This window comes from Aotus nancymaae, unplaced genomic scaffold (assembly GCF_030222135.1).
Source record: "Aotus nancymaae isolate 86718 unplaced genomic scaffold, 86718_ANA_hifiasm-v0.15.2.pri h1tg000122l, whole genome shotgun sequence".
In the NCBI taxonomy this organism is placed as follows: Eukaryota; Metazoa; Chordata; class Mammalia; order Primates; family Aotidae; genus Aotus; species Aotus nancymaae.
Genome location: NW_026988537.1, coordinates 1,678,181 through 1,702,566, shown reverse-complemented (window position 1 = coordinate 1,702,566; position 24,386 = coordinate 1,678,181). Strand labels below are relative to the sequence as shown.

At 36.2% G+C, this 24,386-nt stretch overlaps 1 protein-coding gene across 1 annotated transcript; it reads right to left on the bottom strand.

Annotated features, from left to right (window-relative positions):
• Positions 1–1,911: 1,911 nt before the first annotated feature.
• DR1 (down-regulator of transcription 1) lies at positions 1,912–23,530 on the bottom strand. Its single transcript, XM_012445378.2, has 3 exons — positions 22,879–23,530; positions 14,975–15,138; positions 1,912–8,407 (listed from the first exon to the last, which is right to left on the bottom strand). The coding sequence occupies exons 1-3, from the start codon at positions 23,096–23,098 to the stop codon at positions 8,261–8,263; spliced, it is 531 nt and encodes a 176-aa protein (XP_012300801.1). The 5' UTR covers positions 23,099–23,530; the 3' UTR covers positions 1,912–8,260.
• Positions 23,531–24,386: the final 856 nt, after the last annotated feature.

The window sequence follows — 24,386 nt, the reverse complement described above, 5'->3', positions numbered from 1 at the left end:
TTTTAAAAGAAAGCTTACTCCAAAGATTCTAAAATTCTGCAACATTTGGATAAGGATGAAACTAAAAACCTGACACCAGGCCACTTTTTCTACAAGCTTTCTTTAGTATTTTGACCAAAAGAAAAGTCCTATATAAAGCCTACACAACAAAACAACTTTATAAAATAACTTCTCATATTCTGTGTAACACTGAGTGAATCATTTAGATGACAGTGGACAGAAAAAGGGAGCTGAAAATAGTACTAGACATTACCTCTGCTTCCTTAGAGTAAGTTCTACAGTTACCTTGCAAAAGCAGATAATTTTGCTATCCTCGGGCAGGCTTATAATTTTTTAAAAGACTTTCAAATAAAGGTCATTTATTTCAGTATTTGTTCCAGTATTTCCAGAGTATTTTTGGGGAAAAATGGTCCAGTGGAAGAAAAATAGTTCTCAGAATTACTTATATTAGGGTTCAAATCCTTCACTTATTAGATGTTATTACAGTCAGCCCTTGGTATCTGCCAGGGATTAGCTCCAGGATACCCTGAGGATACCAAAATCCAAAATCCAAGGATACTTAGTACCTTGTAAGTTGTCTCTAGATTATACTATCTAATATAATGTAAATGATATGTAAATATTGTTATATTGTTTTTAAAATTTGTATTATTTCATTGTTGGCTTATTATTTTTTGTTTTTTTTCTCCAAATGTTTTCAATCCATCATTCCATGGTTGGTCAAATCTATGGATGTGGAACCCACAGACACAGAGGGCCAATTGTACTTAATTTCTTGGAATCTGAATTTCCTCACTTACAACATGTTTATAATAAAGACAGACTAAATTTTGCAAGGGCTACTAGTATATGTATAAGGCAACTGCATATGAAAAGCTAACACTATTAGGCTTAGAAAACATACTGTACTCTACATAATATACCAAATAAGTGTTTCAGAAATAAATATCATTGTTCTTATAGCTTAACCACACTACTATAACCTACTATATGGATTCTAGAAGTTTATTAGTGACATAAATATGAAATTAATGGCACCTTTTTATAGGCACAACAAAAGAAACAAACTTATTAGAAGAAGGTATTTGCATAATCAGACCATTTTGAGCCTGGTATGTTTTCTCCAGTAATTGGAGGATCCTTAGATGCTTTAACAACAAGCACAGTTTCTCCATCCTTTGCTGTATACATACTTTCTAATACTTTCTCTCTCCTTCCACTCCCAATTCCTAATAAAAATCTCTCATTCACATTAAAAACTTATTCTGGCAAGTCTTCCTCTTCCACCTCTACTACCTTCTATGTTGGTGACAATGCTATTCATATAAAATAAACAAAGGCAAGAAACATAAAAGGAACAGTATGTACTATTCTTCATACTCAGTACATTATACATAAAATATGGAGTTTCATAAGTAAAATATTGCATACTATATGTCTATTATTTTTAATGGTATGCCTGTGTTACCAGTCTATGACTCTGAACTATCAGTACTTACCCTCACAGACGAAATGAACAAATGAAATCATAATATGTAAAAAACTATTACAAAAAGAGTTGATCTTCATTGTTCATATCACATACAGCAGGTCCTCAACTAATGTCATTTCATTATAATGTTGATGAAAAAAGACTGTTTACAACCAGCACCACTGTCTGTGTGAATTTTGCACATCTTCCACATACCTGCATGAGTTTTCTCTGCGAACTCTGGTTTCTTCTCAATTCCCAAAGATGCACATGTTAGGTGAACTGGTACAGCTAAATGGTCCCATTACAGGTATGTGTGGTGTGTGAGTGCACCCTGCAATGAAAAGGCATCCTGTCCAGGGTTGGCTCCCACCTTGCTCCAGCTACCTGAGACACTGAACTGAAATAAGCAGGTTGAAAAATGAATGAATACAAATTACTATAAAACGAAAATTTATAAAGTATATGGTAATCATACAAATGCACAATACATGATGCAGTATAAAAGCACTCAGCCAGCCTACCATATTTCTTATTTTTTGTTTTTGAACTGCATGGTGGTAGGAGGTGCTCCTTACAATTTTCACTTTCCAAACACCACTACTACTACAACCACTGTCACTGACTCACCAAATACTGGGTAAATAATTTTTACTTTTTTTTTTTGAGATAGGGTCTCATTCTGCCACCCAGGCTGGAATGCAGTGGCACACCACAGCACTGTGTGATTGTTTAATGCAGGGTCTATCAATAACAACCCCATAAACAATTGGGGCTGAATAACACGGTTTTGTTTTTTTGTTTGTTTTTTTGCGATAGGATTTTGCTCTGTTGCCCATACTGGAGTGCAGTGGCATGATCACAGCTCACTGCAGCCTTGACCTCCCAGGCTCAAGGGATCCTCCCACATCAGGCTCCCAAGTAGCTGGGACTACAGGAGCAAGCCACCACCTCTGACTAATTTTTCTATTTTTTTTTTTGTAGAGATGGGGTTTCACCATGTTGCTCAGGCTGGTTCTGAACTCCTGAGGTCAAGCAATCTGCCCACCTCGATCTCCGAGTGTTAAGATTACAGGTATGAGCCACCACACCCAGCCAATTCTTACTTGTTTTTATCCCTTTAAAACATATACATAGCTCACATTAATTTTAAAGTTTAATTTTAGAAGTGTTTTGGGTCTCTATTAGAATTTTGGTAATGTTTTTGTGACCAGAAATATGCCATAGGAACTTAACTCTTACTTATATCAATTCACCTATGGTAAAATTGGTTTCATTATATGTTGTTTTCCTTAAACTCACTGTTTCCAAGAACCTATCAACAACATTGAGGACTTATTGTAATACAAATTACCTTTATATGTATATAAAGATGTTCCCTATTTCAATTGTGAATATACAGATCTGTGCACTCAAAAATAACAAGCCTATTAGGATTCAAACAGCTATTTGTATACCCATGTTCACAGGAGCATTATTCACAATAGCTAAAAAGCAAAAGCAACCCATAAACAAAATATGATAAATACATACAATGGCATATTCAGCCTTTAAGAGGAAAGAAATTCTGATACATGCTACAATATGAATGAACCTTGAAGACATTATGGTAAATGAAATAAGAATGAACCCATTTAAATATCTAGAGTAGTCAGTTCATAGAGACAGAAAGCAAAATGGTGTTGAGGCTGGGGAAGAGAAGAGGTAATGGGGAGTTGTTTAATGAATACAGAATTTCGGTTTGGGAAGATGAAGAATTTTGTAGCTGGATGGTGGTGGTGGTTGCACAAGAGTATGAATACACTTAATGCCACAGATTTGAACACTTAAAACTGGTTAAAGAGGTAAATTTTACAATATGCATATTTAACCATAATAAAAAAATGCTTATTAAAAGATGCATTAGTTATGAGACAGTACACCTCATCTGTTTCAAACTGAGTACGGCTAACAGTGAGGTAGAAAAGCAGCAAGCAGGTAGAGAGATTTATAATAGCTGCACTAGGTCCTATGGCGTGAAGGGATCAGCAGAAGACAAGAAGCCTCCTATAAGATTTGACTTTCTTGAAAACACATTTTAATCCTGGGCCTCTCCTCTCCAAATCACCTGTTTCTTTTAGTCTTTTTCCAGTGATACTGTGTGTTGCTTCTAACAGAGGTTCAGTTTTACAGCCTTTCCCTCAAGTGTCCTATCCTAAAAGTAAAACCTAGATCATCTAAGGTGGTGGTTTTCAACAGGGGGCAATTTTGCCTCCTATCCCCGCAACACCCAGGGACATTTGGCAATGTCTGGAGACATTTTTGGGTTGTCACAATTGGAAGTAGGGTGGGGAGTGGTGCTACTGACACTGAGTGGGTATAAGCCAATTATGCTGCTAGAAATCCTACAATGCACAGGATAGACTCTCACAACAAAGACTTAACCAACCCAAAATACTAACAATGCTTAGTTTGAGAAACCCTGTTCTAAAGTTTTTCTAAGTTGCTTGATTTATGGTGGAAACTGATCATAAGTTAAGTTTCCTCCTTTTAGATTGCTTGAGCCCAGGAGTTTGAGGCTATGGTGCATTATGATTATGCCTGTGAATAGCCTCTGGAATCTAGCTACTGCAATCTATGTTAAGAAACATAGTAAGATCCTGTTTCTTAAAAAAAAAAAGTTTCTTCCTCTTATTCCTTACTTTCTCTTCTCATTTATTTTGAGGAAATAGGATAAGAACCAGCGGTAACACCTTAGGTGAAAGGAGGCTACTTATACGTTATCATTCTCTTCACCATGGCCAATCCTAACCATGACCTGGGCCATGGTGAAAAACATCCTGGGCCATGGTGAAAAATACAGGAGGTGGGATAGGACTTGTGGTCAAATTGTTGGGGACAGAGGAAAAGAAGAAAACAGCAACAAAAAAATCCAAGTGAAGACAGTGGAGGGCAGTGCCTATGCCATCTGGATTGGATAATTCTTCCTGATGGCGATTTAGATATAGATGAGTTGGACAGACATAATTTAGAAACCTAAATAAGAAAATATCATGCATTTTAATGAGGTTATAACCAAAAATTTAAAATTCAATTAAAAAATTAAATCACAGATTTTCCCACAACACACTAATTCAACACACTACTTTTGATGACTTAAAATTTGCATTTTTTCTAAGGAGCAATAACCTAATGAGTATGTAATACTAACATGTCAGTAATAAGGGCAATTACTTTTGCTCTTATTTTCCTCTTATACGAAATTAAATAACAACATACCTGCTGTAGTATAACTCATTTAGCACAATTTAGGTATTTTGAGAAATTCAATCCACTAAGCTCATTAGGTTAATTCATTATTATGCTACACATTAAAATGGTGTCTTCTTCCAGTTGTTTTGGAAAACTTTGACAGTAAATGCTAGAGCTGAAAATACACACACACTACAACCTAGCAATTCCGTTCGTAGGTTTATACTCAACGGAAATGTATACACTCACCAAAAGACATGGATAAGGATGCTCTCCACAGTACTATTCATAATAGCTCAGAACTGAAAAATCCTCAAATGACTACCAATGGGAGAATGAACAATACTTTTGGATATAATAAAAAATGGATAAATGGAAGACAGTACAGCAATGAGAATGAATGAACTACAAATACATGCAACAATAAAGATGAATCTCACTTTGGTAGGTTGAATAACGGCCTCCAAAGATAGCCAGAGTCCGAATCCCTGGAACCTGTGAATGTCACTTAAATGGCAGAAAGGATTTTGTAGATATGATTAAATTAAGGATCTTGAGATAGGGGGATTATCCCCGCTTTATGCAAGTGAGCCCTAAATGTAGAGGCAGGGAAAGATCTGACTACAGAAGAGAAGATGATATAATGACAAAAGCTGGCATTGATCATAGAGAAAGGGGTCACAAGCCCGTAAATATAGGCAGTCACTAGAAGCCAACCAAAGCAAGAAAACATTCTCCCTCACAACCTCAAGAAAGAACCAACACAGCTGGTACTTTGATTCGGGCTTAATGAAACTGATTTTTGGACTTCTGATCTATGAAAGAATAAATTTGTGTTGTTTTACATCACTAAGTTTGTGGTAATTTGTTATAGTGGCAACAGGAAACTAAAATATTCACAAAAATGATGAATGGAAAAAAAGACTGTACTATGTATGAGTGCATTTACATAAAATAAAAAACAGGCAAAACTAGTCTATGATTTTAGAAGTCAGGATAGTAGTTACTTTCAGCAAGAAAAAAGTGTTAAGATAGGGGCAAGAGGAGGGCTTCTGGGGTACACATAATGCTCTGTGTTTTGATCTGAGGACTGACGATATAAGTTTGCTTAATCTGTGAAAACCTTTATTTGTGCACTGTTCTGTGTGTGTGGTATATGCAGCTTTAAAAACTGATGCTTTGTCAACACGTATTAATCTGATAATCTGCTGAAAAAGATATATAACATATATTCAAGGGGATGGAAAAATACTTAAGGAACAATAACTTTATTTCTCAAGAACGCTAACGATTTTGTTTCTCTCTTCAAAAGATTTAAAAAATTTTAACTGGCAAAACGTAATAGTGACTTTTAAATGCTAAAAAAAAAAACAAAAAAAACCTAAAAGTAAAATATTGCTTAAGTAGCTTTGTTATGCCTCGATCTTACGACTGTAAATTACAAAAACACAAGGAAAACCACATTTTTTGAAATAACAGTAAACAAAAACAAAAGGCAGGTACTACATACCAAGTGACCAAAATGTCTTCTGGGCCTAAGATTTTTGAAACTAGTAAAAATAGTAATAATAGAAATCTCTCTATAGATCATTAAATATAAAAACCATTTATAAAACACATCACAATTTTATTGCTTGAAGAATACAGCATATGAAATCACAAGAATGTCAAAATGAAAAGTCACTAGGCTTCAAACGTATAATACATTATCAGATGCAGTAAAATATTAATTAACCTGAACTCTGCATCAGAAAAAAAAGTTATGGAAAATACCTAAGTTGTTTACTTAAGAAACAGATATACTTAAAATAGAAAGTATAAGGATGTTACAGTACAAATTAGAAAAGCCAACATGTATTAACTTATTATTGTTCTAGACTAGACTACCTTTGGTACTTAAACTTTGTAAAAAACAATTTCTTCTATCTCATCCAAACGCACTTCATGGATATGACATCCATGAAGTAACTTCAACTTAAAACATTCAGCAAAATTAACCTTTTCACTTCATGGGGGAAGTATATTTAATAAATGTATAACAATATTTCCCTTTTACTAAAACTGCAAAATATGATCATTAAGAAACCTGATACTTATAAAACTTTACTTACTTAGCTCTCCAATTAAAATTGGAATCCTGGTAGCCACAAGCTATTTTTGGGCTTGGTGAATACATAAGTTTAAAAGATTTGGCAACTGACATAGGAATTTAATTACTTCATACTATCTTAAGTGTCTTTTCCTTTCTATTTCCAAAATATAGACATTATGCCATTTCTTCAACATCCTGGATTCCTATAATCACTACCATACTTTATTTATTAGAACCAAATTAAAGCTTCTGTCTTTTAACAAGCAGGTAGAAACTACTGATGTTTCACATAGGACTAATCAGTTATAACACAACTTATATTACACATAGGGCTGATCAGTTATTTCATATAGGGCTGATCAGTTATAACATAACTTCTTAAGCAAAATTAATCCTTTTTTAAAGCTATCACTCAATTATGATGGAGACAATAATGTCATCTCAAAAGGTAATGTTGGACTCTAGGCTATCTAGTCAGAAAAATGTAAAAGTAATTCTAAAAACAATAAGTATACTGTAACTACAAGTTAAATTAAAAATTCCTCTCTCATAGCAAGCATTCTCATTAACTTTCATTTCTTTCCCCCAGCAAAGGTTTGAATATTCATGAACCTCTGTTAAACCAAGGGAACCAAAGCAATTGTTTCAAAAGTCCCACTTATATATTTGAATAATATGAGTATGGATGGACTAGGCGAGTAATACTATCAACAATTATTGAATTGGAGTGAAATAGTAAAAATCATGACAGACTTCTAAACTGGGCAGTCTCTGAAATGTCATAGTGGAGCTCAAAATGAATTATGCTGTAACAAAACTATAGTTTTTACCTCTACACAAAACAAAAACAAAATAAAAAAACATAACCATCAAATTTATACAACTACTATTGAACATACTCCTTCGTAGTTTTTGAATGTCTTGAAGTTTTTCTAACAAGTTTATCTGAGCATATATATTTATTGCCTATATATGTACTCATTTTAAAAGACAAATTCAGATACTACAGAACTGAACTCTTCAGCAACCTGATCCAATGTCTACTGATTCATACAGCACCCCCCCTTAATAATTTAAAATTCATAAGTTTTAGTTTAGTTAAAAGGGCAGAGGAAATGCAAATGCGGATTTAGAGCTTTGTATAAATTTCACTGTATTTTTATAAACTTGAAGTTTTCTGTAACACTGTTTATTGATCAAATGAAGGACTTGCTATCTAAAATTTCATAAACACCATTAAAAATTCAAAATTGATATTATACTGAACCTTAAATTTTCAATAGTTCAAAGAGACAGTTTTTACACGTATAGCACACAATAGATGAAACTCAATAGCAGACATCCCTAGAATACCAATGACAAGTCCACCAAGATGCATACAAAATTACAGGTAAGCATTTCTTTCACTGTTTCTGTTGTGCAGGGAAAAACATTTATAGAAGAAATAGAAACTCAGCTGGTGAATTTCAGATATCATCATCATCTTCTTCATCCTGAGAAGATCCTGCCTGATTAGATGCACTGGCTGAGGCAGCAGCAAGCTGGGCTTGTTGGGCGGCTTGCTGCATTTGAAGCCATTCCTGTTGGGCCAATTCTGCTTGTTGCTGTCTAGCCTAAACACCCAAAAAAAAAAGTTTTTTAAAAAAATTTGCAATATATACACTTTAGTTAAATGTAGATTAGGCCAGTATCACATACAATTATTATCATACTTGGATATTTTCAAACTACTATGTAATTGTCACACATCTGGAGAACATAAACTCTACAGGTAAATATAATTACAGATTACTTTTTTTCTAACCCCACACAGGTCTAAGAAATTTCTCAAACTTGAGTCTCTTATAAATGGTCCTCTTTCATGTCATGTAATTTATGAGCTTTGGTTCAACTGAAGAAGTTGAAAAAGTTGACAAAAACCTACAATATTTCCTGTGGCTCTTTCCCTGTACTTTTCTCTTCCTTTCATTTCACTTGATTCTTCTGTACCCTGAAATTACAATTTTGATATAAACATTTTTCAATCTAAAATTTATTTATATGGTTTAAAAGTTCTCTAGTACGGTACCTCATAGGAAAGAAGTACTGTACATGTATGCAGTAGCTACCCCGATATGTCTTTCTGAGTTTATTTTTTTCTTTCTGAGTTTCTATTACAATTCTCTAACCTACTATATGTCTCTCTGTGTCCCTCATATCCTCTATATAAGTACACACATTTGTAAATACACAGATACACATACAAATATACATATCCTTCCTGTATACACACTAGTAAAAAGATACTACTTAAAATTCATTCATCTGATATATCCTCTATTAAAAACCACCACAGGATTTTAGAAACCAAGATGCATACATATGAATTACATATGAAACAACTAAGCCTCCTTCTCAATTTAATTTCATCAGTTTGCAGAAAAACCACACCAAAAAGGGAAAAAATGAACCTGTTCTTAAAAAGGTCTTACAAATTCCCATTAGACTCTGCCAAAACAATCTTTTTCTCCTTCTCTGTCTGTTCTTGGAATTGTTCTGTAAGTCTAGCTCACACCCTCCCCTAATTCCTAGTCATCATTTGAAATGCAAATCAATTAGTCTTTCTTGACCCTTCCAGGCCACATTTTATGCTCTATTTCATATACCATAATTCTCCATGCATTCCCATATCCATCCACTTTGTTCTAGAATTATCTAAGTTTATATCTTTTGTTTCCACCACACTTGAGAATAGAGATTGTTTCCATATTCTTTGTTTCATTGCTAACACAAAGGCCCTCAATATTTTCTGAATGAACACACTATAGGAAAACAGTGATGCTCAGCATAACCTGTAACATTTAAGATTTTACCATGTACAATCCTCATTCTTCTGAATAATCTGTCATGACTTATTATCCAAATATTTCTAGATATAAATTCTAATCAGGTCATTATTTCATTTTTTAAAAAAATTGTTTGTTACCAGCCAAATCCAAATTTCTTAGCCTAGAGTTCAAAGTCCTCCAAATTAGTGTCTACCCCAACCTCTCTATAAACTTTCTTTGTAACATGTACTTTGTGCTTCAAAAAAGCCTAGAACACAACATGTTTCCCAAATATACACCATACTTCCTCATCTTTGCTACCTTTACTCATGCTGACATTCATCCCATGTGAAATTTCCTGCCATTTACTGAAAATCTAACCTTCCTTGAAATACTATTTTCTCCTTCTGGTATATTGGTCAGTGTATAATCAGGACATAGAAGTCAGACGAGTTACTGGAATGGAAAAAAGATAAAATAAAGAATTGTTAAACAAGTATAAAGTTGCTATTAGGCAAGTAAGAAGGCAAGAAGAGAACACTAAAATATCATGAAAGTAGCAGCCACAGGTAGCAGCCACCAACTCCAAAACTGAGGGAATAAAGGAAAACGCTGGAATTTTTAAAATCTACAAATTAAAGAAATCACTTCATGGAACTGAAACTCAGACCTTGGAAGGATGGACATAGATAAGCTGTTACAAATATATCTGTGCTTGAAGAAGGGCCCCAAGGGTTGGCATCCACATCCCCAGAGTGGGGGTATGGGGTATGGGTTCAGGCTGGTCGTGTATTAGAGAAAATGAAAACTGAATTCAGTCTTTGCTACAGGAAAACTGATGCAACCAGGATGAAGAAGTGTTGCTGAGTTGTTCAAAGGAACTAAAAAGACAAAGGGAAATAAAAGGAGTAAGCCCTTTTTCTTCCTCCATCCATGCAATCTCCCTTTAGAACCCCATTCTGGCAAGAGTCTAATGCGGAGTCAGCTAGCAAAGAGACATATGGCTTGCAGAGTATTAGGTCCAGTCACAAAGCAGAGCACAGAAAGGTGGGTTTGGGGCTAAGACAACTGCATACTAGTTGGCACACTCCTGCACCTCCAAAATTTGATGTAATGTTCCCATACTTGGGCTTTCTTTCTTTTCCTTTCTTATTTCTGTAGAGACAGGGTCTCACTATATTGCCTAGGCTGGTCTCGACTGCCTGGGCTCAAGTGATCCTCCCACCTGGACCTCCCAAAGTGCTAGGTTTACAGATGTGAACCACTATGCCCAGCCAGAATCTCTTTCTCATAATTGGTCAGCCTCATATTATAGTTGTCTTCTTCATCCAAGTAGTCCATCTCAAAATAGTTGTCAGTGTGTCTGTATTATACCTCCCCTACAAGATACTAAGTTTCTTAAGAAAAATGATACATTCCCATTATGGAAGACAGTGTGATAATTCCTCAAGGATCTAGAAATAGAAATTCCATTTGACCCAGCAATCCCATTACTGAGTATATACCCAAAGGATTATAAATTGGTCTATTATAAAGACACATGCACACGTATGTTCACTGTGGTACTGTTTACAATAGCAAAGACCTGGAACCAACCCAAATGCCCATCGATGATAAGACTGGACAAGGAAAATGTGGCACATATACACCATGGAATACAATGCAGTCATAAAAAACGATGAGTTTGTGTCCTTTGTAGCAACACAGATGAATCTGGAAACAATCATTCTCAGCAAACTGACACAAGAACAGAAAATGTCAGTTTTCATTTCCTATGCAACAATCCTGCATGATCTGCACATGTACCCCAGAACCTAAAGTACAATAAAAATAAAAAAAGAAAGAAAGAAAGAATAATGATATATTCTTCATTTTTGTACATCTACAGTACCACATATGTCTTGCATACAGTAGGGACATGTTAATTGAATTCTGACCTGAAATTTGTTGATTGAAGGTTAGGAGTGGGGTAGTGCTGGTGTAGGTGGCAGTAGTGAAGTAGAAGAAGAAAAGTTATTATCTTCGAGGAAAGCTATCCAAGTAACCATAGTATCAGAGACTAATATAGGAAGAGTTCTACATTAAATGTTATTTTTTAAAAATCAGATGAGTAAGAATTGAAAGAAAAAAAATGACTGAATTTGGCGATTAAATGTTTCTGTGGTAGGGCAGAAGTTAAATTTGAGGAATAAGTGGTTGTACATTTTCAAAAAATAGTAACACTGATCATTATTTATTTATTTAGAGACAGGGTCTCACAACATTATCCAGGCTAAAGTACAGTGGCTATTTACAGGCACAATTGTTACCCACTGCAACCTTGAACTCCTGGCCTCAAGGGATTGTCCTGCCTTGATCTCCTGGGTAGCTGGGACTACAGGAAGGTGCCACCTTGCCTGATGGATAACACAGATAATTACAGCAAAAGACAAAACGGCCTGGGGGACACAAGGAGATGCAGACGACCCATATATGGTTAAAGGCACAGAGGAATAAATAAGTAAAGACTAAAGGTATTAGAAAAAACAAGGATAAGACCATTTTTACAGTAAGCAAAACTTTCTTTTGCTTAAGAAATTAGAAATCAGCCATTCTCCCTAATAATGACTGTCATCTATTTTTGTACAGAAATACGAAAAATAGTTGATTCTAACACACTGGCATATTTACTTTTAAGGCAGAAATACCCAAAGAGTTCAAAACCAACTAACAGAGCTTCTCTAAAAACATTTTTAGAGTTCATAAGAAAATTGCAGGGCAAATCAAATATGTAAATTTAACCAACTTAAGCATACCTATCCTTTGTGGCCTAATCAACAAAGAAGTATACAAATAAGTATAATTTTATGACATGGAAAAAATTCAAATAATTTCAAGTCTCTACAGAGGTTTTATTGCAAAGGTAGTTTATTCAATTTGGTAGTTTATTCAACGATCTGCAAAGCTGTGTACTAGTTACATTTCAAATTTAATTGACTTTTAGGTACCATGGCCCGGTATCAGCTCCCATACTTTTCTCTAAACATAAAAGCATTTCTATGCCTTTAAAACTAACTGTTGAGCTAGGCTTGCTAGTGCATACCTATAGTACCAGCTACTCGTGAGGTGGAGGCAGGAGGATCCCTTGAGCCCAGGAGTTCTAGGCTGAAGTGTGCCTGACTGAGCCTGTCAACAGCCACTGTACTCCAGCCTGGGCAACATGTTAAGGTCCCGTCTTTTTTTTAAAAAAAAAGTTGATGATAAAATTTTATTTGTATTTATTTCCACAAATCTAACATTTTTCAGTGATATTTAATGTATTTTTTTGTCTCTTGCTCTCTACTCAATCCAACCCAGGTATTTTTTTTCTAAAATTGGGGTGTGATAGACAGGTAAATAGGCATATATTTCCTAATTCACTTTTCTTTTGGAGGTTTTCATTATGTTTTAAGATTCTCATTCCCACATATTAAAATGACTCATTTATAATTTAAAGTTAACTTTAATCTTGATGTATTAAAGTTTCCCTCCTTCCAAATATTTGCTGCTAGCTTCATTTAGGCTGTCATTGTGTTAATAAAGTCTAAAAAAATGAAACAAAATGAAAGTGATAAAAATGATATATTTACTTATCCATTCTTTTATGTTTAGAACTTCAGTGCTCTAGGGAAGAAGTACTAGGCAACTGCTATAATTTTACCTCTCTGCTTCTCATCCTCACCAGAGCAAAGAAATACTAGAGATCTTCACACACAAGCCAGGGTAAGAAACAAGGGAGATAAAAAAGAAAAATAAAAAACAGGTAATAGGGATAGAGAATTGAAGACAGGTATGGCAGGCAGTCAATTATTTCTTCATATTTTTCGCTGGCAAGGATAATGCATATTCTATCTAAAAGCCCCATAATAAGTTTAAGCAGATAAAATGGAGGCTAGAGCATCAGCATGGTATTGTAGAAACAGTACAGGCTTTGGGGTCAAAATATGTAAGTTTAAATATAGATTCCAACACTTCCTAACTTTCTGAACTTACTGTTTTATTTAGGTCAATCTTTCCCACTCAATCTTTCCCAGTAGACTAAATAACCACAGGAACCTTGACTCTCTTGTTCACTGTTGTAAGCCTAGCACCTAGCATGATGCTTGATAAATAGCGAGGACTTCAGTAAGTAACTGCAGAACAAATGACAAATAATCCCAAGCAAATTTTTCCAACTCTGAGTCTATTTCTAAATATGTAAATGAATACAACAAAATGTGTATTTCATAAAAGCTCTGCAAAGTTTCTATGTATTTAAAGTGTCCAGGAGAGCATCTTCTGTCACTAAATGTTTAATTTAGCATTCTCTAGGTGGTCTACAATAGCATAAATCAATAAATAGCCATTAATGTTTTTAAAACATCAACACCTCTTCTTCCGTACCTCATATTCATATGGATTATAATACTGCATGTACTCATGCCTGCTTCAAAGGCCTTTCCTCTTTAGTGTCTATGATAGGTTGTTGTGAGGACTAAATGAGATAATGCAAGTAAATTACTTGGCAATGTGATTAACATATGGTTAGAACTCAATAAATTTAAGTTTTTATTTTCTCGTAAGTCTAAATGGTACTTGGTGTCTAGTAACTAACAATACTTAAGACTCAAATGCAGTTTGATGTAAATCAAACTGACTGTTATAGCTGCACAGAGATCAGCTACAGGACTAATCTGGAAGAGTTTACCTAAAATGATACTTCCCAGTTCTAATGGTTACTACAGCTTCTCTTCTATTCAATCCAAAGCTGCCTTATAATTCCACATGAGAGGCCAGAACTTAGAAGGGAAAAAACAGCCTTGCAACCAATTCCTCTCCCTTTTCTTTTTGAAACAAGAAATATTAGTATTTGGTTTTAATCCATCAGTCTAGATATTAGAATTATAACAAGAAAAGAAGACATTTTCTCCCTTTCTTTGCTCTACTATCCTTAAGATTTTTTTTACGATTAAAATGCTTCAAAGGTGTATATTAAAGATCATATTTCACTACACAGTTGACATCAATCAGATTTTGCTTGTATGCCACACATCATAAAATCTGCACAGTATTTTCTCATCAGCTTATCATTTTAAATCTTAAGAATATTTAGGTATACTTATCATGCTTTAAAATGGTCAGTCTGTCTGAAAAAAAAATCAAAGTGAAATTTCAATAGGTATTTGGAGTTGTTCTCTTTAGAAAACATTTACTTTCACATAAACCAGAGTCAAATTGGTCAGCTCTGAATACTAGATTCTATAATCAATTAGCTAGAAAAAGGGAAGCCTCAGGGTATGTCTGTTAATTTAGGAAGCAATTTCAAAAGCAAACAGGGTAGGATTCAAAAGAAAATAATTTAAATACATTACTTACTTTTGCAAATAATTCTTGTTGCTGTCTCAATAACTCTTCTTCAGGAATGCCAAGGTTTTCCAAACGAGAACTGGCCTTTCTTCTTTTTAATGCTACTGTTTTACACTCTTGCAAGACTTCTTTTACTTCACTGATGTAAGAGCCAAATCCCAAACTTTCCAGTGCTAGAGAAATGAAAGTATTAAAATATGAAAGGGTGATAAAACACAGCTTCCCCCCAACCTGTGGATCACAAAGTTTTTCTGAGTTTTTCTTTGTAGGAGAGGAATATTTTGCTGTTTTCTAATAATCGTACCTATTTTATAGTTGTACAACAATTGTCTGGGCAGCAAGACAAGTATTTTATCAACCTGCTAAATATTAGGTGGCAAATCAGTTAAAACTTGAGGAACCAAGGCACATGCCTTCACTTTTCATTCTGACTAATTTTTAAAAGATCAAAGCATTTCCTGTAACTGGGAGGAAAAAAAAGCCCAATATAAGAACACATGGTTTTAGTAAGAAAAAACCTTTTATGTCATTTGACTTAGAAAAAGTAGGCTGATAACACATTCTCTACTAAGTTTCAGTAGGACAGAATAAAAGAACAGATAAGTTTTTCTTTTGTCCAACACACCAACAGGAAGCTATTTTTAGCAGATACTCAAACTGCCAAGTTTAAGAAATACTGGTGGAAATAAGTCATGAAATTCAGCACTTATAGTCAGCCAACAGGTTTCTCTTGAAAATAAAACTTAACAGGAAAAATAGAAACATTTTAAAATGATGTGGCAGAAAAACTGAGATGAAAGAAGACTATAAGGATACAAGAAGCATTAATAAAATTTTTTCTCCCCTTTTCATATTTAGAAAGGAAATTTTATAGGAAAAAAAAGGGCTGGGCATGGTGGCTCATGGCTGTAATTCCAGCACTTTGGGTGGCCAAGGTGGGAGAATCCCTTTAGTCCAGGAGTTCAAGACCACCCTGGGCAACATGGCAAGACCTCATCTCTACAAAAAAATAAAAAAATTAGCTGGGTGTGATGGCTCATGCCTATGGTTCCAGTTGCTCAGGAGGCTGAGGTGGGAGGATTGCTTGAGACCAGGAGATTGAGGATGCAGTAAGCCATGACTGCATTGCTGTACTCCAGCCTGGATGACAGAGCAAGACCCTGTCTCAAAAAAATAAAAATAAAAAAATAAATCACACACTCTAAATACCTTCTGTAACCCAGAAAAGACAAGGCATAAAATTTCCTTCTCATAGTATATTATATTTTATAGTTTTGGTATGTTGACTATGTCCTAAAGGCATATTTTGTATCGTGAACCAATGATGAAACATAGGTGGTAAAAAACACGGTAAATCAATTTAGCTCATCAGTTCTTGTAGTCTTTCAACCATTATGTTGAATTAGATTGCTTTTAGTATATATGCTCTCACTTCTAACTTCAGGGATTTGCTCTTCTGAGAGAATGACAAATATACCTTTACAAATCCACACGCCCATGCAAACTGTGGTTTTAAGACATTTTGAATGATTTACAACTTTAATTATTTCAAACGTTAAGCTGTTTTCATCAACCTTCTTTAGAAATAACCTGATGCCAAAAAGCAGAGTACTGTACTATTATTAAGTTAACTCACCTCCCCTGACCTCCCTAAAAACTTCAGAAAGGCGTTAATCTAAGTTCTGTATATCAAATTCACCAACATATAATTCTGGCTTCAAAGAGTTTGAGATATAATGGGAAAATAAGTGACAACTAGGCAGCCTGTATTTTTCATTTGAATTGACGGACCAATTTATTGTTTTAAGTGTCAATGATAGAAGCCAAAGTTTTTCTATTATCTTTTTTCTTTTTAAAAATTTTTTCTACTATGTAGAAAATTTTAACAAGATTGACTGGAGACAATACCAAAAAAAACCAAGTAAATGGTTTATGGTTTCCCACCACATTCTAAAGAAAGTCTGATTTCCTAGTCGTACACCAAAGTCATCCAAGATCTAGCCCATGCTACTTTTCCAGCTTTATTTCTGCCATTAAATCCCTGCATACTTCTGCTAAATATGACTGCTCAACATTTCTCAAGGAGCCAGTTTCTCACATTCATGTTGATGGCAATAAACTCAAGGCACAGATTAAACCTCATCTTCAAATTAAGCTTGCTTGATCCTCCCAAACAGACATAATCTCCCCTTTCCAGATCAGATAGACCTAGAACTGAAATTTGGTTGACACAGTATTTGTAAAACCTTGGATCAATTGTTTAATATGTCTAAGCTTCAGCTTTTCCATCTATAAAATGAGAATAGCATCCATTTCATAATAGCTTCCTACAACCAGGAGCAAGTACAGTGGTTAAGCATGCAGGCCTAAGCCAACCGCCAGGGACTGACTCCAAACTCTGCCTCATATTAGCTGTGTGACCCTTCACCTCTGAGCCTCACAGTTTTCTCACCTCTAAGATAGCACCCACATCTCACTGGATCAGGATGTGAATAAACGAATTAATGTAAGAGATCAGAACAAAGGCTAGTCCCACAGAGTGAGCAATATATTATATACTTATTATCACATTGTGGCTGAGCACAGTGGCTCATGCCTGTAACCTCAGTGTTTTGGGAGGCCAAGACAGGAGGACAGATTGAGGCCAGGAGTTCCAGAACAGTGTGGGCAACACAGTGAGACCCTGTGTCTACAAAAAATTAAAAATTAGCCAGGCACAGTGGCGCATGCCTGTAGTCCCAGCTACTTGGGAGGCTGAATCAAGAAAATCACTTATGCCCACAAGTTTGAGGCCACAGTGAACTATGACTGTGGCACTGTACTCCAACCTGGGTGAGAGAGCAAGACCCTGCCTCTTAAAAATTAAAAATAATAAATCGATATCATATTATTAGTTTTAAGATTGTAGGAATCAACAGTTAATTAACATAAGGCATTTAACGGCGTCTAGCACCTAAGAATCACTTAACCAACTCAGACTATGTATTACTCATCTTTATTTTTAAAATTTAAAAGAGTACCCTCGTAAGTGGATAGGACCTAAATGAATGTATAGCTATACAATATCACATTTAAATTCAAGCTGGACAAGCATATTGATAAAAAATTAAATTTATAAAATTAACAAATCAACACACTGGAGAGACAACCCTTCAAAATAGCATGAATTACTAGACACTAAGAAAATCCAAGCCAGCCGACCATGGTGGCTCATGCCTGTAATCCCAGCACTTTGGGAGGCCAAGGCAAGGGGACCACTTGAGGTCAGGAGTTAGAGACCAGCCTGGCCCACATGGCAACACCTTGTCTCTAAAAAAATATACAAAAATTAGCCAGGTATGGTGGCACATGTCTGTAATCCCAGCTACTTAGGAGGCTGAGGCGCGAGAATCACTTGAACCTGAGAGGCAGAGGTTGTATTGAGCCGAGATCACACCACTGCACTCCAGCCTGACAGAACATGACTGTCTCAAAATAATAATAATAATAATAATAATAATAATAATAATAAAGAAAGAAAATCCAATCCAAGTTATTTTTAACCATGGAGGGCTTGAATTTAAAAACTCAAAAAATATATAACTACCTTTAAAAACATTTAAGGCTGAGAACACTGCTTTCAAGAAACTGGCAAGTAGGTCCAAGGTTAATATTTAATATTATTCAAAGATTTGCCATATGTAAAAACTATACTCTCAGTAAAATGGTTGAAAAGGAGCGGCCATAAATTTAACTTCAAAAATTTCATTGACTTTAATTTTGAACACATTTGGCTAACAGATATCAATAACTGGCCATAGTACCTTCTAAATAGGGAGATATTTTACATCTTTTGCTACCATTCCCATTTTATCATTAGTTATCATTCCCATTTTACATAAAGAGAATATTAAAGAATAAAGGAAATGGCTCCCAAGCAGGGCCACCATTTATGGTTGTATAGATTGTTCAGTATACAACATACTAGAGGACCATTCTTATTGTAAATATTATAAATTTGTATGTTTACTGTGACACTTTTTCTAGTAGACAGTAGAAATGCTTTTTAAGGAAGGAGTGCCTTTTTCTAATTTGTACAAAGGGAACTTATGGACTATTGATGGCCCTATTTCTAAGGATCTCATGTTTCTAAAACAGAAAAATATATTTTTTTTAATTTGTGGGTAAAACTAACACACATCACTATATATCACCCTCTGCCATGTATCTTAAAACTACAAACAGCAAAGTCCATGGTGTATATTAGGGGAAAAAATACTTAGCACATTTTTCAGCTTAAAAGACAGATGTTAACAAGACAGCTATTCAAAAAACAAAAAAAGTAAAAACTTCTCCTAAGCAACGATAATCTTCATATATGCTTATCTTATTTTACAAAGTGATGCACTCCTGCAAAGTTCTATCATAACATAAATCTATGTGAATCACTTTATACTTCATATGCATAAAATGTTTTTCATTTTTAAAATTATGTGATATATAGTACCCTTTAAATACTATATAAAGCAGCATTCTCTAATTTCACTGTTTTCTTTTGATTGTGGGAGGGAAGGGACTAATGTATTTCACATAAAATACATTAAGAGGATGTAGGCCAACGTGACTTCTTCGCTCATTATCCTCGCAAAGGTTTCTGAAGACCCTTAAGAATCATGTCCTCCATGGTATTACTACTGGGAATCTTGGACAACAATGAGAGACGAATGGCAGAGAAGGAACTGAGTATCATATACCTTAATATCCTTAGTAGTATCTAGCACAATGCCAAGTACTTGGTAGTATTCAATAAGTAATTGTAGGGTGGCTGAAGGAAAACAGGAACAGGCTTTAGAGCAAAGCTTCTCAAAGTGTGGTCCATGGACTTGTGCCAGAACTGCTCCTAATGGATACGGATTAGTTAAGTATAGAAAGTCAAAGCATTTAAGTACCTTCACTGCAATTTGACAAAAAAATTTTATGTCTATTGAATCTAATAGTAAAAAATGGAGTGCTGGTCTTTTACTCATCTTTTCTAGTGATCCATTTTCATGTTATCTACAAAGGTACCAGTGTGAGAAGGACAGGAATTTTTTTAAAACTCTTTCAACATAAGACAGCTTGGAGCAACTCAATGGCTGAAGATGCAAACTCTCAGATACTCTTTCAAACTTTTACTACTTTCAGTTACTATTCTCATAAATGTGAGGGCAGATATTTCATGTGAGGTTCTCAACCCCTAATTCTCAAAAATTACAATACCTGAAATCAAGTTTTATACATAAATAAGAAAACCTTAAACGATTTGCCTAAGGTAAAGAATTGTCAGTGCAGAACCTACAGCTCTTGAGTCTCAATGTCAATTCTTTCTATAAGGCAACAGAACATGTTAGAACTCATTCAAGAATACATGTTCACAAAACACTCCAACAAAACAGGAATACAAAATAGCTCAGAACTCCCTCTATTCATGTGTCTATGATCTTAATGCCAAGTCTACTTTCTTAAACTCAAAATAAGCTCAACAGAAACCAATTTTTTTTAAAAACTAAGTTATATTATTTCATAGATTTACTGGTGATAAAATTAGTTTAACTTTAACTTGCATTTTACAGAACTACCTCAAAATGCTTAATCTGCTCAGACAAGATAAAGCAAGGTGAGAAATGAACAAGTGAAACGTCCTGAAGCAAAGTCTAGTTCATTAAACTTATCATTAAAACCCAAACTTCAACATGTGAGAATCATACCACTTTAAAACGTACATTTATTCCACTTGGCTATATTCTACATTCCTAATCAATGCTGAGAGAAAAGTATAAAATATGTCATATCTATTATGATTTCTATATAGGAACACACTTCAAACACCTAAAACATATAAGCCTTAAGAATTTCTTTAAAAATTTAACCTCTCAAAACAAAACTTCTTTGGAACAATTAAGCAATATGAGATTACAAATGTATAATGTCTACAACCCCAACTGGGGAGAATTCTTGGGTGAAAATGTAGATTCTTATCCACTTAATAGCATAATACAAGAAAAAAAAGTAAATTTATAAGACTGTAACAGGTCAATACATGATTTTTTTAAATGAATAAATCATCTTCATTACACAAAGGAAATGCTTTTTCACTGTAACTTTCTGACTCACGTTAAACTTCATTTAGCATATTCCAAAGTTGAACTATTTAGCATACTGCTTGCTACAGCTGTACTTCTATTTCATCATGTCACTCAGAAATCTAAATATATCCTAGAAAAGAATTAACTCTCCCCAAGAAGACAGACTGTAATGTGTTATTAGGTTTTTGGAACGATCCCGACTTCTGTAGTGTAAACAAATGTTTAGGCAGACCCTGTTGAAATCTTTTGCAATTTTCATCAGAAAAGCAATGTTGATAAAAGGTTCTTTTTCCTTTTTATGAGTTGTAAAAAGAAATTACAGCTATCTGTGCTGGATAATCTTGTGAAAGACTTATGACAGCAATCACACATACAATGTAAAAATAAATACACAAGAGAAAAAATAGACAACTTGGCTTTCATTTTACTTGCTAGAGTATTCAGCACACCAAACAAGTAGAAAAAAAAATACTAGTTTTAAGAATCAAATATGCTTTTTCCTAGGGATTTTTCTCCTATGGACTGAAATGGGCAGGATATATTTTTAAAACACCCTCAAGACGTCATAAAGGATTAAAAATGAATCACTTAATCCTTTTGCCAATATTGAAAGTAAAATATTGGATATGGTCAATATAAGCAGATGTGTTCTCTACTTCAGTACAACAGGAAAGTCACATTTTAAAAAGTTAAATTACAGAAATTAAGTGATAGACAACTATCTGACTACCAAAATGATTAAAATTAACCATTTTTTCCCCGATTTCACAAGCAATCAATACTTTTAAGTTAGATTACAAAAGGCAAGTTCTCACCTCAAATTGAGTACAATTCTTTCACAAGAGTACATGTAAAAAAAAAAAAATCGCAAAAGGTACATTCCCAAAACATTATGACTAGTAAATATGTTTCTCCTCTCTGAAACCATCAGAATACAGTCCCCTAAATCCCTATTACAGGACCAAATCCTTTCCAGGATAAAAGAAGCTGCTGAAGCTTTCAGAAGTGCTGTTCAATAAAAGCTTAAGTGTATACATTCAAATGGTAATGACAGTAGGAAAGGACAAGGAAATTTTCCGTTAAAAAAAAAAAAAAAAACACGAAACTTACATAAACTTTCAATCAAGATTTTAAAACTTACCACAGAACAGAAAAAAGCAAACGACATAAAAGCAAACAAAAAGAAGAAACAAAAATTTAAAGTTCACCCTTTTCTTACAGAATGGAACAGGAGTGAGTGCTCTGGTAACTCATTCATGAACGTACCATCAAACCATTTTTAAAGCAGAAAACATACTCCTTTTATTCAACAACGATAAACTTGACAACGTTGAACACATCGCATGATAAGAATCTTTTAACTCATGTGTTCAGAAGATAAATCTTTTCCTCTACATTGGTGAAAGGTCAGGTGGGGAAGGGATGCTCTGTCTCCACTCAAGCTTGAATTTTAACTTTCCAAGGGAGAACTTCTGCGTTCCTTAATTATTATCTAAGTTCAACTTCAGGCAAGCAATTCTTGTTGCTTCGGCTTACCTGGTTGTAAAGTGAGATCACTCTTATTCTTTATGTTTTGGGGACGTTGACCTAAATGTTTGCACTCCTTCCGTGTATTCGCTGGATGAAAAGTACTGCAAGAATGCTACAAAGGGAGTGTTTTAAAGCACCGGCTGCCTACATGCCAGTCTGGCTTTTTCATGAAGTTACATACCAGTGAAGAGGAATGAAGGCTTTGACACGAACAGGTCACGCGATTAGCAGACTGTACCCCTAGACCCTCATTCAAACCAATTCCCACACATGACCTACCTTGTATGACATGCTCTGGTGAGATGGTCTTCTTTTCCGATTTGTTACAAATCTCATTGGCTTCAGAAGATATAAGGTGAATGAATTCAGTGCAGCAGTTCACCACCAGCTCTCGAGCATCGTTGGCCACTCGGACACTAGGAAGAGTCTCTTTGATCATTTTATTGATAGCAGCTCTGGGGATAGTGAGATCATCATCGTTGCCAGACGAGGAAGCCATAGTACCTTCCTGTTTCTCGCGCCTCGACTTTTAAAAACTCCCCAGCTCTGGTCCACTACTCCACGGATATTTTTCAAAAAGCCGCCCTCGGAGAGTGATCCCGGGGGGTGCTCTGCGAAGAGGGTGCAGAAAATGAACGGAGGAGGAGCTGGCTTGAAAGCTGGGAACAACCGAGTGTGTTAAGAGATTTAGGATGAGTTTGGGAGGAAAGTGGGGGCCTGAGGATTCTAGAGAGAGCACAGCCCCGGCTGAGGAGGGGAAAGCACGGTGGTACGGAAATTTGAGCAGCTGGGGAACCACCTTCGGGTCTCCTCAGAGGGGCGGGCGCTGTCGCCTAACTGGTCCCCAACGGCGTCGGAACAGAGGCAAGATCCAGGGGCACGGGCCTCGCCGCGGTACCGGGCGGGTACCCAGCGGGCTCGGCTCTACAGAGCCCGAGGCCCCGCTGCCGCTGCCGCCGCCGCCAGCAGCCGTTGCCGCCGCCTCGGCCAAACCATCTTTCAGACACCCGCGCCGCCGCCTCACAACATGTCCGCCGCTGCCGCTACCGCTGCTGGAACGGCGACGGCCGCCTGGGAACTAACACGGACAGAGCCAGGCACAGTGGGAGTCGCACTGGCGGCCGCCGTGGCCGCGTAGCCCGAACGTAGATCGTGGAAGCCGAAGCGGCGGCAAAGGTGGTCCCTCCAGAGGCCAGGAAAGGTTTGCCGGAAGCCGCTCCCGACACCCTTTGCGCCACCGGAAGCCTCGATCCCTCAGATTTCCCCCTCCCTCCCGGACCGACTTCCGGGTGTGGCTGCAGCCCTTCCCCCACCCACGCCGTCTGCAGCCGCCCGTTCGCACTGCCAGCAGCTTCCGCCTGCTGCGGTCCTGGCTAGCGCCTCGGGATCTCGTCCCTTCAGAGGCCCTAGCCAGGCAACCGCGCACCTCACTGTACCGGAGAGATCCAAGCACGCGCTTGTTCTGGGGCCGGGACGCTGGATCTGGGAAGGGGTCGGTGGCCGGGTAGAAGGGCGAGGAAGGATCGGCTCTACCCTCTTTCAAGCAGCTGAGGCCTCCGAACCCTTCCCTGGCCGTATCTGGGGATAGAGGAGCGCTGGTATTAATAAAATAGCTCTCTTTGCTGTTCCTTTAGGAGCCCAAATGAGGATTCAAAGTGAGAAGAATGGGGCCTGAGCTTGGGAGTGGGAGGTGGGGAAACCAGAACCCCGTGTGCCTGTTTCTGCATCGTCTGGAGAAAAAGCTTTTGAAGATGTCTAATAGACCTTATTCGGATTAAGCTCTCTAA

Bases quoted from the DNA above. Each gene is read 5' to 3' on its own strand.
- DR1 (XM_012445378.2), bottom strand. From the start codon at position 23,098: ATGGCTTCCTCGTCTGGCAACGATGATGATCTCACTATCCCCAGAGCT. The intron at 15,139-22,878 runs GTAGGTCATGTG...TCATTTCTCTAG, and splicing joins ACCAGAGCATGTCATACAAG to CACTGGAAAGTTTGGGATTT. The intron at 8,408-14,974 runs GTAAGTAATGTA...TTGGGTGTTTAG, and splicing joins AACAAGAATTATTTGCAAAA to GCTAGACAGCAACAAGCAGA.